This window comes from Sprattus sprattus (assembly GCF_963457725.1).
Source record: "Sprattus sprattus genome assembly, chromosome: 3".
Lineage (NCBI taxonomy): Eukaryota > Metazoa > Chordata > Actinopteri > Clupeiformes > Clupeidae > Sprattus > Sprattus sprattus.
In genome coordinates this window covers 58480086-58499829 of record NC_137922.1, presented here as the reverse complement: position 1 = coordinate 58499829, position 19744 = coordinate 58480086, and the positions used below count along the sequence as shown (strand labels likewise).

Genomic DNA, 19744 nt, shown 5'->3' with positions numbered 1-19744 from the left:
GGCACTGACGGTGCAAACCCATGACATCGACGCGATGTGCTTCCATCGCCTTGAGTGGGCGTGGTGCATAACAGACTGGACTAGTGAGCTAGTGAGCAGGCTAGTCAGTGAGAAGCTATCTAGTCACTTGTCTTTATATCAAAACTGTCATTGTGTTCAAATAAGCCCAGGATTAAATATATAACATACCAGGAGCAACAACAAGCCCCAACAATGCCATCCAAGCCTTTTTTTTTAGCAAATTAAACGACCAAACGATGCCACGATCCTACAATTTTCAAACCGTCAGAGACGACACCAAACAATCTCATTGGCCGCTGCCGGGAAAAGCCGCTGCTCATTTGCATAATGGTGGTGTACGTCACAATGGATTGGCTCCCGTTGAAATGCATGGGGTTTAGAAATCGCGTCGCTCATAACGGTGTCATGGGTTTGCACCGTAAGAGACGTGGGAGTTAATCAAATGACCAGCCAACACTGATTAGAGAGAGAGAGAGAGAGAGAGAGAGAGAGACAGGGAGAGAAGGAGAGAGAGACAGGGAGAGAAGAAGAGAGAGAGTGGAGAGAGAGAGACTGAGAGAGAGATGAGATCTGTCGTGAAGTTTTGCAGTGCTGTTGGGAATAAACATCGAAATTCCGACGAATGTGCAGTCAGAATAATTATTTGTTAGCCATGAAGATGCCAAAGGGTCAATTAGGGGAAGATCGTGTGTGAATGACCTCTCTGGGGATCTTAAGAACGTGAAACGCAAATGCATCTCCAAAGACCAATGACTTGAAAGGACCCAAACAATTTGAAATCTGAGTTCCTGAGTAAATCTGAGTAAATTGAAACAAATTGGCATTATTATTGCTCATAATTACTCGTTATTGTTCGTAAGTATATTGTAAGTTGTCAAGCGTTAGTCCTGGATCAGTAATGCTGTTGGATGTCTTGTTTGCATGATGATGCTTGATGTGTCGGCCTAGTGTATAGATGCAAGACCATCAACAGAAACTTCTCTATCCACGTGTTTGTACTTGTGATATCTTTAAAATAAAACGAAACAGTTCCTCTATCCACGTGTTTGTACTTGTGATATCTTTAAAATAAAACGAAACAGTTCCTCTATCCACGTGTTTGTACTTGTGATATCTTTAAAATAAAACAAAACAGTTCCTCTATCCACGTGTTTGTACTTGTGATATCTTTAAAATAAAACAAAACAGTTCCTCTATCCACGTGTTTGTGCTTGTGATATCTTTAAAATAAAACAAAACAATTCCTCTAACATTTCTGTGGTAATGGTGTGAACTGTGAAGGCGAAATTTTGGCAGCAACTATTGTGTGTGTGTGTATGTGTATGAGTATGAGTGTGTGTATGTAGAAAGCGCAGAGGTCAGTTGTCCTTTGAGACCAAGCCTGGAGAAGAATTCCCCCCAGTGGTGGAGATGGCTGTTGGGTGTAAGCCCCACTCTGAACCAGCAGAGGGCAGCAGAGAGACAAACTGGTCCGTTTGTGTTCTCTAAGAAATGAAGGAAGTTTCTTTGTTTCTGATGCAGCAATCTTTATTCCAGTAATGTGCAGTGACGAAGCAGCCTTACTCCGGATTCAGCGGTGTAGCACTGAATAACAAGCATCCACAATTCTAGGCATACTGTTTTAAGACCACTCCTAGGCCTTGGCCTTCTAATGTAAATGAGCTAGGCTTGTAATGCAAACAGGTCTGGAAATCTTTTGTTGTGGTATATGATAATCTGGTTTCTCTGTCTGAGATGGTTCTCAATGGCTTCCCCCATTTCCATACTATGTTTAATTGCAGTCACTCACACCTCAGTTTGCTTCCTGACCCCAGGTGTCTGAGCAATACCAGTGTGGGGACTTTTCCTTTGTGACCATGATAAGATAACCCTTTTGGATATTCTGCTGGTGGTCACAGCAGCTGCTTGATCATGAATCTTACAGTTCTCACTCTCTCTCTCTCTCTCTCTCCCCCCCCCCTCTCTGTGTGTATGTGTGTGCTGTGTGATTCATTCCTCCATCCAGTTGGCATCCATTAATACACATAATCACATATCACCATGCTAATCGTGTACTATAATTTGGACAACAATAACTTAATGCGTGTGATACGTCATCATTTCATTTTCAGACAGAGAAAGGGACATGGTGTCCTTATATCAGTCTCTCCTGTGTGGTAGTTAGCTTCTAATTAAACATAAAAACATAAAATATACAGCACTGTGCAAAAGTTTTAGGCAGGTGTGAAAAAATGCTGTAAACTAAGAATGCTTTCAAAAATGGAAGTGTTAACAGTTTATTTTCATCAATTCTTCATAAATTAACAAAATGCAGTGAAGGAACAGAAGAAAATTCTAAATTAAATCAATATTTGGTGTGAACACCCTTTGCCTTCAAAATAGCATCAATTCTTCCAGATACACTTGCGCACAGTTTTTGAAGGAACTCGGCTGGTAAATTGTACCAAACATCTTGGAGAACTAACCACAGATCTTCTGTGGATGTAGGCTTCTTAAAATTCTCCTGTCTCTTCATGTAAACCCAGACAGACTCGATGATGTAGAGATCAGGGCTCTGTGGGGGTCATACCATCACTTGCAGGACTCTCTGTTCTTCTTTAAGCTGAAGATAGTTGTTAATGACATTGGCTGTATGTTTGGGGTTATGTTCCTGCTGCAGAATACATTTGGTGCCAATCATACGCCTCCCTGATGGTATTGCATGATGGATTAGTATCTGCCTATATTTCTCAGCATTGAGGACACTATTCATCCTGACCAAATCTCCAACTCCACATGCAGAAATGCAGCCCCAAACTGGAAAGGAACCTCTACCATGCTTCACTGTTGCCTGCAGACTCTCATTATTGTACCTCTCTCCAGCCCTTCGGCGAACAAACTGCCTTCTTCTACAGCCAAATATTTCTAATTTTGACTCATCAGTCCATAGCACCTTCTGCACCCTAGTTTCTATGTTTTCGTGCTTAGTTCAGTCACTTGGCCTTGTTTCCTTGTCGGGGTAGAGCTTTTTGGCTGCAACTCTTCCATGAAGACCACTTCTGGCCAGACTTCCCCGGACAGTAAATGTCTGTACCTGGGTACCACTGGTTTCTGCCAGTTCTGAGCTGATGCCACTGCTTGAAATCTTCTGATTTCAAAGGTAAATAGGCTTGATGTGTTTTTCATCAGCTGCATTAAGTTTCCTTGGCTGACCACTGCGTCTACGATCCTCAACGTCTTCTTCAAAAGAGCTTGAACTGCACATTTCGAAACCCCTGTCTGCTTTGAAATCTTTGTCTGGGAGAGACCCTGCTGATGCAGTATAACTACGTTGTGTCTTGTTGCTGTGCTCAGTCTTACCATGTAAAAAATAAACATTTATTGTTTACATTTTTCAAAGCATTCTTAGTTCATAGCATTTTTTCACACCTGCCTAAAACTTTTGCACAGTACTGTATATACGGTGGTTTTACACCTCATGTAAAGGAAAGGTCCATTGGGCATGGATTAATGCATTTCCCACACTACAGATGTGGGGATGGGTTGTGCCGGGATGGTGCAGAACACATCCCCCCCATAAGACAGAACTATCTGCACTATCCAAAACCCCAGGGGACATGGGAGTTACCAATTACACTGGAGCACAAATATTAAATGATAGCTGCATTGATCAATCAAATTAATCTAACATAATGTTTTGCTATTTTGGGCGAAATTCGATTTTCGGTTAGCTTACCTGTGGCTAATTTGCCTTAGGTATATTAGAGTAGGCTAATAGTTACTAAAACACTCAGCTATCAGGGAATAGAGTAACAAGTTCCAATTGTCAATACAAAGTACTAGTTTTCTCAAAAATCCAATACATGCAATCAAAGTCTGCTCTCGCCGTACATGCATTCAACAGGTTGCTATCTTGCTCTCTTTCGCTCATGCTCCCGACCTCCCCCGAATCCAGGAATTTCCGGTTTCTTTATAGGTCAGGGACAACTGCTTCATGTTCTCCGCACAACTGGATATACTGGTTTGGTAAGACCTGCTTGAACATGTTGAAACATGAAGGTGTGAAAAAAGGCGGGTCTTTAGGCTAGTATACCCTTTCTCAGTGAACAGACTCATTCAGTTTGTGTGTGGAAGTGTGACAGGTGTCCAACATTTATCGGTAAACAGGCGTGGATACGCTATAATTTAATACAATGATCTTCAAGTTTATTTGTGCGATTATCACAAGGTCACTTTTTATTTTGGTGTCACTTATGGGAGTTTGGAGAGTGACCGATGTGAAGAATGATAAACTCTACTGGCTTCTCACCATCCTATACCTGCCACTCGTAGTTGAAATGATTATAACTCTGAGGAAAAGAAAAGGAAGCGGCTACAAATGGTAAGCAGCACATTTATACATTTCTTTAAAGATAAGTAGCCTAGCTGAATGGTTTCATTATAGATTGCCACCACTGAAATGTTTCTCTGTCCCTACGTCCCCTACTCCTGTAACAGTAACCCTATTAGTACGGTAAACTGGTCTTGCCTGTATCATGTATTTACCACCGGATGTCTGTATACATACTATGTCCAGCGACCAAATGCTGGCTGTGTACAACCCCTGTTGTTTCCTTTCCCCTTCTGCCACACAACCCTCCCCCTTCCCCCCTTCCCACCTTCCTATCTCCACCCGGCCGACCTCAAGCAGATGAGTCCCCCCTTATGTGCCGTGGTTCTGCTTAAGGTTTCTTTCTGCCTAACGGAGTTTTTTCTTGCCCCTGTTGCCATTGTGCATGCACTAAGGGGGTTTAGGCTCTGGGCTCTGTTAAGCACCTAGCGGCAATTGTATTGTTATGGCGCTATACAAATAAAATTGAATTGAATTGAATTGAATAGATGACACAATGGTATGGATGCTGGTCTAAACAAAAATGACCTCCTTGATTCTGTCACAGGTTTTCCCCCGCTATTGTCCTCTTTCTTCTAAGCATCATTCCAACCATATGGATTTTAGAGTTGCATCATCAACACAGCCCATCGGAGGAGAAGAAGGTAGTTAAGAACTTAAAATGTTTGCTTTAGAAATTCAGAAATAAGTGAGGCTACACTGAAGAAGAAATGCATCATACAGAAATATGTAATGTAGCCTAAAGCACTTGTAGGAGTTCTGCTGAGGCTTGTTGCCGATAAACTGTAGCTAATTTGAGAGGCTGTTATTCGACTATCAACTACTCGATTACTCATTGTATCTGTTATGATTTCAGTGTGACCGTCTGGACTCTCCAGAGAGCATCGAGAAAATGATGAACGACTGGAAGAACTCGTCTAATCAAAGTGAACCCTTTACGGTAGCTAAGTATGTAAGTAAGACTTTATTTATACATTACTTATACTATTATTTATAGCAGTTACATTCCAGCACTTTGTTTTCTATTTCTTATGTAAAATAGTTTTTATTGTTACACTAGGTCTCTCTTTTGCTCGTAGCTTGACTGTTCTCTCCTTTGTACGTCGCTTTGGACAAAAGCGTCTCCTAAATGCCTAAATGTAGATTGCATTTTAAAACAAAACACCTATAACATCCATACTGATCGTGTCCATATGCTATATACTGCTCAGTGGATCTTTTTCCCCTCCATAAGAAAAACCCCTGCGATCTTTCCAAATGGACATCCAGTATAATTGCCTTAAAGTACGTAGCAATTGTAATTTAGGGTTAGTAAATATGTGAGTAAGACTTTTAAAATAACAGCTTAAAGAAATTTGGACGCTACAATGGCGTTTAATATGAAGAATGGCCTCTGTGCCATTGCCATACCAGGGTCAGTAGGCATATTACTGCGTTATTTAAGTTTCTGGAAGCCGCCCAGTACTACTGTCTGCCGTACTAGTAAGTAACATTTTTGCCGTCTTGCTTTGTCTTGTGTTGCACTTGCTTAGTGTTTGACTGTGTTAGGAAAGTTGTTGACTCACTAGTTTGTCATAATGTCAAAGTAATCACATTTCAACAGGTTTCGCTAGGTTTAGCCCCTAGCATCTCGTTAGCGATTAGCAATTCCTCCGTTGTAATATTATTTAATGACCCCTCAGTGGTGGTATGAGACAGACTTAGGTGATGCAGAGGAACACTCTGGACAAAGTGTCTGACATCCTCTTTACAATCATCTGATAACTCCATGTATCCCTCAGTGTAAATCAGTGTATTCCACATCTGTCAGCCACTTCAAGTAAAGTTGAACGGGGCGTATGCGGACTAATGATGATAATAATGCAAGTTAGTTTGTTTAACTTTGAACAGTTGCAGAAGAACATGCGCATGCTCTCGTCGGTGTGTGCCAACGACTGGATCCTGGCGCTGCACCAGATGATGCTCATCCTGCTGATCGTGGGCAAGTGGCTGCTGCCAAGCGGCGTGGGCGTCACTCGTGACCAGCTCTCTCAGCTGCTGCTGATCTTTGTGGGCACTGCCGCCGACATCCTGGAGTTCACCAGCGAGACGCTGTCCGATGTCAAGTGAGTCCCCTTGTCATGGACGTGCCATGTGCTGCTTCCTGTAATTGTATTGGCTGCGGAGCACAAATATCAACAACCTTTAACCAGAATCATGGACTTTACCTTTAAACCCATAGTCTACGTCACACTGATCGATCTTCAACATTCTTAGAATTCCCACACAGGTCTGTCAATTAGGTGATTCCAGTCATAGAGGCTGTTGTAGCGAAACAACCTCTTTGAAACTTAGAATTGATACTTTATTGAGAGTCAGAAGCAGCGTTTCCGTGGTCAGGTAATTGTCCGGGAAAAAAAAATCAGAAAATATTACATCTCACCGGTCAAATTGTCCGATTGAAATAGCTTTAAAAATCCCATCCCCCAAACACAATCAGAATTTGAGAATAAACCTAGGCCTATAAAGCAAACATGCACTGCCCTTATTATGTTTTAAAGGAACAGGCTATTCTGCCGTTTGAAAGTTAATAAACTTGTCTCTGCACCCGGGCCCTCCTGCATGACACTTGTTTTTGCAAAACTGCTTCATGTTCACCACACCACTGTATTACACACACACACACACACACACACACACACACACACACACACACACACACACACACACACACACACACACACACACACACACACACACTGCTTCATGTTCACCACACCAGTGTATTACAACCATGATTCTTTTCTTCAGGGCTTATGCGACACATTGATCCAACAGTATCGTTATTGGATGTTGGAGTTGTTGGAGCAATGCAAGTTAGCCTTGAAAGGTAGATGCTATAACTGAAGTACTGATTAGCCGTGGTGTTAAACATTTGTTTCCATGTACGCAGATGCCAGAGGTCAAGGGTCAATTAAGGGGAAGATCTTTTGCTCATAGGAAGATCCTAGGTTCCTCGGGGAGCTTTAAAACGTGTGTGTGTGTGTGTGTGGGAGCTTTAAAATGTGTGTGTGTGTGTGTGTGGGAGCTTTAAAACGTGAGCCACAAATGCATCAAAATACCATTTACTTGAAGGGACTGTCATTGATTGGATATAATGCACTATAGGAAGCCGTGATGGCCAAACGGACGCCTGAGCGACTTGAAATCTGAGTTGTAAAGTGAAACAAGTTGGCATTATTGCTTGTGCTGTATTGGAATTGTAATAAAAAGTATTATTATATGGCAACGATAGTACGAGCGTTCTGATTGGCTAATGCGTGGTCATGCCTCACGCATATCGCTCAGGGGGCATTTCCCACCATGACCTCACTCTCGATTAGTAAGCAGTTATTATTCTCTGATCAGTATTCTAGATCAGTATCCTATGATCAGTATTCCCTGATCAATATTCTTTGAACAGTAGTCTCCGATCAGTAATGCTGTTGGATGTCTTGTTTGAATGATGCTTCTCAATGTATCACTGCGGTGGTTTGCTTCATACGTGTAACATGTGCCGGTCTCACATGTCTCCAGTGAAAACAGTTCTTGTCAAGAGATTTCACACAGAGCATTGTTTTTACTGCTTCATGATCAACACACCTTCATATCTGTCTATGAGGCTCAGGATAAACATATTGAGGAGTTTTCATAAGCATTTTATGGAGAGTTCAGAGATGGCTCCCCTGGCATTATATTCTCTCTTGTGTATGTGTGTGTGTGTGTGTGTGTGTGTGTGTGTGTGTGTGTGTGTGTGTGTGTGTGTGTGTGTGTGTGTGTGTGTGTGTGTGTGTGTGTGTGTGTGTGTGTGTGTGTGTGTGTGTGTGTGTGTGTGTGTGTGTGCGTGCGTGCGTGCGTGCGTGCGTGCGTGCGTGCGTGCGTGCGTGCGTGTGTGTGTGTCTCTCTCTCTTTCAGGCAGAGCAGCCCTCCTCTGGTTTATATCATCCTGGCCGTCTGGACTTGGAGCATGTTGCAGTTCCCTCTCAATCTATCAGGTCTGTCTCTTTCTATGTCAGTAGCTCTGTTAACCACCCTGGTGGCTCGGAGTAGGACGCAACATAAGGGCAACAGTTCCCTCTCAATCTATCAGGTCTGTCAGGAGGATCAGGCTTTTAGCTGTCTCTTTCTTTTGATAATTTTATTTTTATTTTGGTCATCTGGTAGCCTGGATACCAGCCTGAACTCCGCCCACAAAATGTTTGGTCTGGGAGATTCAGTCTGGCTTTGAGCTAGTAGGGAGAGATTCAAGTTTTCAAAAAAGTCGAAAAAGCAATCTAAACCAATCAAATTGTAAGGGCGGGCTTTATACGTTGATGGACAGATGACCAACCAACGCTTGAGTTGATTAGATAGATAGAGTATACATCGAACAAAGATGGCTCCGTCTCGGGAGCTTAGTGGGACATATTTTATATGATTTAAGCTATCTACACGACTTTTTTATGTCTACATTGACTCGGTTAGTTGTGTATGTGCAACACGAATGTTGCCAAGGATTGTAGGTCTTAACTGAAGTGCTCTAGACCATTATTGATAGGTTATTGCTAACGCGAAGACAAAAAAGCCATTGAAACAAATGGTAGGTAGTTATAGCCTTGCTGCTAATAAGTACGTGAGCAGGCATATCTCACAGATATTGACAGCCCATTCATTTTGAAAGAGGAACAGAGAAACGCGATCAAGGCATTTGTCGATCGAAAATATGTTTTTGCCGTCCTTCTTACGGGATCCGGTAAAAGTTTGAATGTATCAGATGGTCATACTATGTTGCTCTGATTGGTTGTAGGTATCCAATTGAGCGAAGAGGCATTTTTTTCCCTGGTTGGTTGAAACACGCCCCATAATCACAGCCCAATGGCTCAGCATCAGACTCATATTCTGACTAGAATTATGAGTATGACATCGTCAGGCTAGTCATCTGGGTATTGAAAGAGTACAATCAAACAAGACACATTTACAAGACCTTAATACTTCAATACTTTGAAAACACACAAGTTTCTTCCTAGTTTGCGACTCTGATATATCATTTTGAACTTGAAAATATCTGTCAATTCTTTGTTATGACCCAAGTAACTGTCTCTTTCTATGTCAGTATGTCCATGTGATGTCCAAGCTCCTAGTCTTATCATGTTCAGGCCAGATAGGAACTGCATGGCTTCTTCTGCCATGATCACCTACATAAAATATGTTCAGCAGAAACCATTTTTGTAGTTTTTATGGGCGAGCTTTATGCCGTGGTAATTCATAATTCAGCAAGGCAATCAAGCTGTTTTCCCACAACAAATGTATTACAATGTGATGGGAATTTTAGGCTCGGTTACTGTATGAATTGTAAACATAGGTTTGTGTCTGTGTGTTTGTGTGTGTGTGCATGCATGCGTGTGTGTGTGTGTGTGTGTGTGTGTCTTTGTGTGTATGTTTGTGCATGCATGTATGTGTGTGTATATGTGTGCGTCTTTGCGTGCATGTTTGTTTATATGTGTGTATACTTGTGTGTGTGTGTGTGCGTGCGTTGTCATGTGTGTGTGTGTCACTCAGTGATGACCTCAGATCGAGAAGATGACGCTGTTCCTGAGAACTCCATCCTGTCCCGCCATGGCGCAGACATCTGGCAGGTGGTGGAGAGCCTGTTCATCATGGACGGGCCCTTCCTGGTGGTGCGCCTCACCGTCATGTTCCACTTCAGCATCGTCCATCAGATGCTCGTCTTCTTCGCACTCAAGAACTTCCTGGTAGTCATCCTCAACTTCTACCGCCTCGCCGTCATCTGCCAGAGCTACAAGTCATCGCTGTGAGTCACTGCCAGGATTACAAGTCATCGCTGTGAGTCACTGCCAGGACTACAAGTCATCGCTGTGAGTCACTGAGAGACGCCTTCATCTGCCAGGACTACAAGTCATCGCTGTGAGTCACTGCCAGGACTACAAGTCATCTCCAGTTGTAATCTAGTTTCAAAAGTTACAAGAGCAAGTTTTCCGATATACAACCAAATCCGATCTGTGAGTCACTGAGAGAGACGTGTGAGTTAATCAAAGGACCAGCCAGAGGAGATAAGAGAGAGGGAGAGAGAGAGGGAGAGAGAGAGGGAGAGAGAGAGAGATAAAGAGAGGAAGAGAGAGAGAGATAGAGAGAGGGAGAGAGAGAGTGGAGAGATAGAGAGAGAGAGAAAGAGAGAGAGAGAGGGGAGAGAGAGATAGAGAGAGAGAGAAAGAGAGAGAGAGAGGGGAGAGAGAAATAGAGAGAGAGAGAGAGAGAGAGAATGGAGAGAGAAAGAGAGTGAGAGGAGAGAGAGAGAGAGAGAGGAGAGAGAGAGAGAGACAGGGAGAGGGGGAGAGAGAGAGAGAGATGAGATCTGTCATGAAGATTGTTAGTGCTGTTGGGAACAAACATTGAATTTCCAACCAACATGCAGTCAGTATTATTTGTTTGCCATGTAGATGTCTATCCACGTGTTTGTACTTGTGATATCTTTAAAATAAAACGAAACAGTTATTTCAAAAATTTCTGTGGTCTTGGTGAGAACTGTGAAGGCGGAATTTTGGCAGCAACTATCGAGTGTGTGTGTACTGTATGTGTATGGATGTGTGTGTGTGTGTGTGTGTGTGTGTGTGTGTGTGTGTGTGTGTGTGTGTGTGTTGTTTTTATAAGTCATGTTCAGTACAGCCGTTTAGCTGTTCCACAGAGTGTAAACAGCCTCTGGGTTCGGACATGATTAGTCTTGTGTTTCAGCCATTGTCTGGCCTCTCTCCATTCGGATCTCTTGGCTGAGTGTCAGAACTGATTAGGTCAGAAACGAAGGCTGTTTTTGGAACGGCCAAATAGAAACACGGACCGGGTGTCTTGTATCTCTGTTACTGAAAGTGACTGTTAGAGGGTCTGAAAATGCAGCTGTTGTTATAGGAAAGAAACGGAGGAGGTTAAACTGCATGACGTGTCATTCAAATGTAGCGGCATGCGATAAGTTAGTCCACGAAACAACATTTCATAATGAATTCACAAGCAACAGAAAGATCATTAGTGAGTGTGTGGCTGGGAACGTATAGGTCACATGCAGTGGTGTAGTGGTCCCTGGAGAAGTGGGTATAGTCTTCATTTTTATTTTTATTTTAAGCAGCCCATACAGCACAGGATAAACGGCCTGTTTTGAGAAGTGGGTATACTCAATGCTGACTAAAAAAATAAGTGGGTATACTCCGTATACCTGCATATACCCTGGACTACACCACTGGTCACATGTATTTTGGAAGATGCAGTCTTGTCAAATCAGTGTTGTTACATGGCTGTGTCCTTCCCTGGGGGTAAGTCAAGTACGTGGTTTGGAGACAAGCCTGGGTGTGACCTTAGAAGTAAACATCTCTAATAGAATATTAGAGCTGACACCACAAAGCCCTACGGCTTCATTCTCCAAACAAAACAAAGCGGTTCTTCAGGAGGGTTTGACACTTTATACTGAGTTAACTACTAACTTAGCTGTTCTGTTGTTTTGTTGAAACTTTTTTTAACCCTCAAAAACATGTTTTTCTTTTCAGACACAGTTAAATGACTCAAATGTTGTTGTGACTTCGTGTGACCCTGGTGACGCGAAGTAGAAACCACAGAAGGCCGGTTTCGCCTCGCCTGGAAACCAACACAGTCTCTCTCTCTCTCTCTCTCTCTCTCTCTCTCTCTCTTTCTCTCTCTCTCTCTCTCTCTCTCTCTCTCTCTCTCTCTCTCTCTCTCTCTCTCTCTCTCTCCAGACTCAGTGTATGTTGCCAACATGCCAAACGAAACACATCACTTTCTCACTGATTACCCTTCTTTCCCCTCTGACACCCCTTATCAGCGATAAGCCGAGATGTAAGGGTTATGCTATTCCAAACAGTGCTGAGATGTAAGGGTTATGCTATTCCAAACAGTGCTGAGATGTAAGGGTTATGCTATTCCAAACAGTGCTGAGATGTAAGGGTTATGCTATTCCAAACAGTGCTGAGATGTAAGGGTTATGCTATTCCATACAGTACTGAGATGTAAGGGTTATGCTATTCCAAACAGTGCTGAGATGTAAGGGTTATGCTATTCCAAACAGTGCTGAGATGTAAGGGTTATGCTATTCCATACAGTGCTGAGATGTAAGGGTTATGCTATTCCAAACAGTGCTGAGATGTAAGGGTTATGCTATTCCAAACAGTGCTGAGATGTAAGGGTTATGCTATTCCAAACAGTGCTGAGATGTAAGGGTTATGCTATTCCAAACAGTGCTGAGATGTAAGGGTTATGCTATTCCAAACAGTGCTGAGATGTAAGGGTTATGCTATTCCAAACAGTGCTGAGATGCAGTGGCGGTCCGTCAGGGCCTTCAAGGCCTTCTCTGCTGGCCTAAACATCATCAGAAAATAAATGTAATAAAATAAATTTAATTTTAATATTTTCTTTTCATAAATATGTATTAAATGATTCCCCATAGTCCATTATCTTCATTTCATGCTTCCAGCGTTGTTCATTTATGTTAGAGCTTTCATCCAATCATATTTCCGCTATCATGTGTTGCCACGCTCCTTGAAATCTTCCCAGAGAACAGAAATCTTCCCTGAGGCCTTCAGAATTCACATTGAAGGCCCGTGTACATCTGATTGGCTATCACAACTTGCTGTTTCAGTTCATTTAAGTTGAATGAACTGAAACAGACAGTTGTGACAACCAATCAGATTTCGAGTTGGCGACACTGGGCCTTCTAGAAGGCCCGGAAAATGTCTTTCCTCGCGTTGAACGTGACACGTAAACGTCCTTTGATTGGATACTGAGGCAGACCGGTGCAGTGCTTCAGTGCTCAGTTTAGCTGGCTAAAACGACGTACATCGGTTTCAATGCTTATTCTTCTAGTTGTTTCAATTGGTAAGACTAAATATAATTACATTAACCAACTCAAATAAATTAGTTTACACAAACTTGATAATTCCAGTTTTTGATACAATTACAACGCCATTTTCAAGACGGAACTTTCAAGAAAAACTGGATATCGTGAGGATGGGAAGTTTAATGAAACTGCTTTGCAGGTGGGACAATGCGATGTTACTTGTTAAACTTGTTAAACCTCACATTGAGTCACATAGGCTACTTTTGGTGGACTTAATAAAACTTTGTAGACTAATCCCTGAAAATCGCCTTTTATTTTTAAGTTGTGACAGTAATATCCAAGCGATCATATAACTTAGAGTTTACTACTCTTAATGTATTGTTAATACGGGTGTATTGATTTGAAATGCTCCGGAAATATTAATAAAGTCTGTTGTACTCGACTATGTTAAGGTGATGCAATGCTCACTTATACTGCCTTTCTGTATAAAATATACTGGTTCGAGATCCATGGCGTCATAATGATGGTATTAGGAGGTGGATTCACTCAGTTTAACATCGTGTAGGACATCGCTGAAGGCCTAGTCGTGAAATGCACGGACCGCCACTGCTGAGATGTAAGGGTTATGCTATTCCAAACAGTGCGTATCTGCATGCATGCCACTGCCTGTTTGAGTCCTGTCTGAGGATGTTTGTGAGATGGCAGCCGAGTCTGTTATTGTTTCTGTTTTCCTCAGAAGATGACAGGAAGGAAGTTATCTCACCCTGAAATCAATGACTAACGGACCTCTCTCGCTTGTGATTTCGGGGCCGAGAGGTGATTTCAGAGCCGGAATTGTTAACTTTCGATAAGAATTTCATTGGGATTTAAGCTGGGGCGCACAGCACATGGCTCATGGAAGAGTACCGAGCACAACAGGGTGATTGGATTGCTGTGATCGGCTGAGTTCACATCAGCAAAAAAGTGTCTCAGTGTCCTGTGTCTTGAAACAGCACACACGCGCGCACACACACACACACACACACACACACACACACACACACACACACACACACACACACACACACACACACACACACACACACACACACACACACACACACACACACACACACACACACACACACACACACACACACACACACACACACACACACACACACTGTGTACTGTACTGTGTCTTCCAACAGCCATGTTCGGACAATCGCTCCATTGCTTCTCAAACGAGGTCACACACACACACACACACACACACACACACACACACACACACACAGACACAGACACAGACACAGACACACACACACACACACACACACTGTAACAGGTTGCAGGGTGGGCAGTGCAGTAACTGAGGAATCAGGTCACAAACTGGCAGTAAAAAGAGGGTTTTTAATAAAGTTTCTCACTCAAAACAGGTACAACTCAGGGGTTTCCATAAACTCAGGCAAAGGATCCTTCAACACAACTTAAAAGTCCAAAACACAAAATGTTTTTGTTCCCTCTTCTTGCAGGGTTTTCCTAATAAACATAAACTTAAACTACTTTCCTTGTAGTCGGTTGCCAGTGGGTCAGTCCAGGCGGTTTCCGGCTTGGGGCTATCCTTCCCCCTTCCGGTTGTGGCCTAGTAAGCGCTTTACTAAGCGCTTCCATGCACGCTCCCAACGCACATCAGGTGCGCTCTGCTCTCTCTGGCTCTCTTCCACACAACAGGCATCACCTGCCTTATCTGCTCCTGCAATTAGGGGCCTTAAGCACCTACACCTGGGTGCCTGCTGCATTCTGGGGCCTGTAATCATTGGACCGGCAGCCATCTTGTGGTGTGGCAGCCAGTCCTCCCGGGAAATGCCACACCCCACTATAAGCTGGCCCACCGTGATGCCACAACACACACACACACACACACACACACACACAGACACACACACACACACATCTGGGGCACAGCACATGTCCTGTCTTTGAAACAGCCATGATCGGAGAGGTCACACAGCCTTATAATCACTTCCCAATGTTCAAAGCAATTTGAATTAGCACGATTGGACATGAGAAACAAATGAATCACCACGTAGTGAAGGCCAGACACGGATCTATTTGCACCATCGTGTCATTCAAATTGCAATTCTCCATTTATGACACAGGGTGCACCTGCAACAGCTAGCCAGCAGATGGCCTCATGGTCCACCCAGACAAATGATCAAATTATCCTGTTCTACTTCTGACACGGGCCAATAACTCACTTTAAATTAGCTTAACACATTCCTCTGCCGTTTATTGAAGAAGGTGTGAGATCAGAATTAGATATCAGGTTTCCCTCCAGGGTCGAATGAAAGTACGCTCTTTGCTTTTTCCTTTCATTTGAATCGGCAAAGTGATTTGCCAGTGACTATTCTCCCTTCAATATAATATCACTCGCTATGTGAGAAAAAGAAGAAATTAATCAAATTCTGTTTTATTAGTTTTTTTCAACCTCTCCCTGTAATCAGTAATTTTGAATCGGCAAAGCGATTTGTCAGTGACTTTTCTCCCATTATTGTTTCACTCGCTATGTGAGAAAAAGAAGAAATTAATCAAATTCTGTTTTATTAGTTTTTTTCAACCTCTCCCTGTAATCAGTAATTTTGAATCGGCAAAGCGATTTGTCAGTGACTTTTCTCCCATTATTGTTTCACTCGCTTTGTGAGAAAAAGAAGAAATGAATCCAATTCTGTTTTCTCAGTGTTTTCAACCTCTCCCTGCCTCACTCCGCATTTCAATTTTCACATCGGCAAGACTGATGTGAACAGCACACACACACACACACACACACACACACACACACACACACACATAGCAAGACTGATGTGATCCCTGATAAATCAACTCGGATTAGTCATGCCCGGCAATGCACATAGGCACACAGTATTAACCTGTGTGTGTGTGTGTATGTGTGTGTGCGTGTGTGTGTGTGTGTGTGTGTGTGTGTGTGTGTGTGTGTGTTTGTGTGTTTGTGTGTGTGTGTGTGTGTGTGTGTGTGTACAGTATTAACCTGTGTAAATCTGAATTGCTCAGTTACATAACTCAAACAAGAGAGGCAAAGGGAACAAATCCATACTTATGCAATCGTCAGATTGATGCTAACAGATCAGTGACAAGGCTTCAAAAATGTGATTATTCCCCAATATTCATACCAGGAAGAACCACCTGTGGGAGGAAACACACACACACACACACACACACACACCTGTGAGAGGAAATGAAGGGGTCACATAGGGGTCAGTTACAACACTTTCTTGATGACCTCTGCAGACATGACCACGGTGATTTTGACCACATGACCACGTTTTGTTTTATAACCCCGTTCTATAAGCAATCCAGTGTATATTAAACTGCTAATAAATTGTAAAGCATTAATTTAGTCATGCAGTGTCGGTAGTCCCACAAAAGACTTCATTACCCACAATTCCCTTATCACCTAAACTCTCTAATCTGCATTCTGCGAGACAGCATTGGCTGCAAACAAGGTGTTAAAATCGTGACGTACTTTTGCCTATAAACTGCGTTGAAATGATACATTCATTCTCTTTGCTACAACTCTTTCTACTCTGGCGTTGGCCAGCTCACATCTCTCTACCTCCTGGCGTCGGCCAAGGAGCGTCTCCGTCCTCCCACCATCAACTGGTGAAGGCCTTCTCTTTTGTTCTCAACAAAGACAATCTCTCGTTAGCCAAACACTGCCCGCTAACTGAGACAAAGTAAGTTTAGCAAAGCAGCTAACAATAAGACCTGCCAGCTAACTCTGCAACGGGAGAAACGAAGGAAACTGCAACATTCCGAGCGATCAAATCCTCCGATCTAAACTGCAGTGTAATACCGACGACATCACAGCAAGGAAAACTTTCCACTCATGGACGGTTTCATCACTTCTCTGCCTCAGACACATCGGATGCGCCAACACTTTTCCAAAGGACTGGTAAACATCGATTGGGCAGCTAGCTATTTAGCTATTCACAACCTGGCTAAGCATAGGACTGTTTACATATGCCATTGTTCATGTATTGTATCTGTTTTGTTTACCGAACATAACTGTTATATACTTTTATTGTTAATTGGTAGTTGGCTTCGCCACACCATCTAAGGGAAATCGTTAGGATTGCTTATCAGACACACGCGTCTTACATGCATCACTAACCACCCCTTTCTTTAACATGGCATCTTAAATTACATACGATTACAAATACATTGGCCTTCATATAGTCACACACGCGAAGCACAATCTCGAACTTCGCGGTGCATACATAGGCTCGTCCTCTTTCACCACACATTTATGTTCACGAACGTGCACACATGCACGCGGAACTGCGGTGGTCAGACAAAGGGACACACACGCACACATATTTTCAGGCGCGCTCCTAACAGCGCAACTCAGAGCGTACAAGCTCGCGCACACACACACTCCCTCTCCCTTACACATACATATACTTCTTCAATTAATTAGTTAGATACCTTTAGCTAGATTACAAATTGTGTGTTATTCTCTTATCATTGTGTAAATAAATACTCTGATTTATATACGCTGGTTTATTTAATGTTACACAAGAATGGACGTTGTCAACCTCTTCTATTCAGAACTCCAATGACCTTCAACCATACTATTAATAAGGTAACTTTGTCTGTAGGTATTAATTTAATTATTAATCAGAGTTCCAAATTGATAGTATAATATATTTTATGAGACTGATATATTTAATGAGACTGATTTGTGGATTATCAACTTAATTGATCTGCCTTTGTGTTGAATGGTTGATCCCTGTCCAATCGGGTGAGATTACCAACATATTGTTGCTGTTGCAAGCAGTGTTGTTTTTGGCAGGCATTTTAGATTTAGTTTTAGTCTTAGTCTTTTTGACGAAATGCTTCTTAGTTTTAGTCCCATTTTAGTCATTTCTATCTTTGAAAGTTTTAGTCTAGTTTTAGTCTGACGAAAACTCAAAAGGTTTTAGTCTAGTTTTAGTCCGACGAAAACTCAAAAGGTTTTAGTCTAGTTTTAGTCCGACGAAAACTCAAAGGTTTTAGTCAAAAATCAAATATACGTAAGATGCGTGTATTTATTTAATAGGCCAATACATTTATCATAATGAAGCACACTGAGACTGATCTAACTTTCAAAAGGAGGGGAACACAATGTGGCTCCTAGTGCAATTCTACTAAAATATGAGGGGTTGGGGAACAGTAATTATTCTGCCCTGGCAATTACGTGCATGTAAGGCGTAGACAGATAGACAACAATCCAGAGGGTGTATGATGTTCAGGTCTTTACTTTCTGATGCTCTCATTCCCAATGTATTTATTGTAAAACTATAAAACAAACACAAACACAGCAAATTACCATATGTCCAATTTATCCCGTTCAACATGTTTCGTGAATAAGAAGCTAGTCACCAGACACGTTAGTTAGCTTAACAGTTGAAAATAGCTATCCCTCCCAACCAAAGGTAAACTACGCTAATTATGAATTGATTTAATTAAATTAACCCTCTTATTAATTACTACACACCGCACATAACACATCCCACAAACATTACATTTCAACTTACGGACGTTCCACTCCAAAGGTCGGACGATTTGACAGCTTCCATGCAGCTCTTTGAACACGTTAAAATAACTGACTATAACTGAATTCTCGCGGGCGAGACGTAACAAATGCACTCAAGGTGCAATACCGGAATACACCAGTAGGTGTCCTTCTCGGACAACAAATTATGTTAACAAACATATTAACAAATATCAAGTCAGAACACTCTTTTTACGACCACCCGCACCCGGCACATGTTTTGAAGCTTTGTTCGTCCACTCACTAACAATTTTGTCTCGTCTAGTTCTCGTCTGACGAAAATGTCTACATTTTTCGTCACATTTTTGTCTTTATATGGCTTTGGTGACGTTCGTCTTAGTCTCATTTTCGTCATGGAAAAAAGGGGTCTGACGACGTCATTTTCGTTTTCGTCTTGCCTGACGAAAACAACACTGGTTGCAAGGACAGCACCAGTGTGTCTTGGTGGCCCTCGTGGAGACAATATCACAATTCATACACAATTGCACCCACATTCACCCGGCGCCTGCTCACTGGGTAAGATACCTACATAATCTGGTACTCCCATATGAGAATGGTACCCATTCCACCTACAGCAGTGAAAAACAGTGGCTTGGCAACAGTTTTAAAAATAACATAAAAATAACATGTACGTTGTTTGTTATAATGTTCTAATGTTTTTGTTATACGTAATTTTTTTATCTTGTATGCCGTCTACTGCGTAAATGTTGCGTGCCAAGAATTTAGCTGCGCTGAAGCAATTTGGTGCATGTGACAATAAACATGATGACGACGATGATGATGATGATGATGGTGGTGACATTATTATAATTGTTATTGGTATTATTACACATACATACACACACCTGGTCTTAAACATGATTTCTGGACCAAAACCACATGAATGTCCCGACCACTGATGCCCACCTAC

At 42.3% G+C, this 19744-nt stretch overlaps 1 protein-coding gene across 1 annotated transcript; it reads left to right on the top strand.

Annotated features, from left to right (window-relative positions):
- Positions 1 to 6292: 6292 nt before the first annotated feature.
- On the top strand, positions 6293 to 10203 carry LOC308362918 (transmembrane protein 26-like; the record flags this gene model as incomplete). The annotated part of the gene is made up of 3 exons (XM_080835644.1): positions 6293 to 6495; positions 8324 to 8403; positions 9947 to 10203. 3 exons carry the CDS (start codon positions 6293 to 6295, stop codon positions 10201 to 10203), a joined length of 540 nt encoding a protein of 179 aa, XP_080691770.1.
- Positions 10204 to 19744: the final 9541 nt, after the last annotated feature.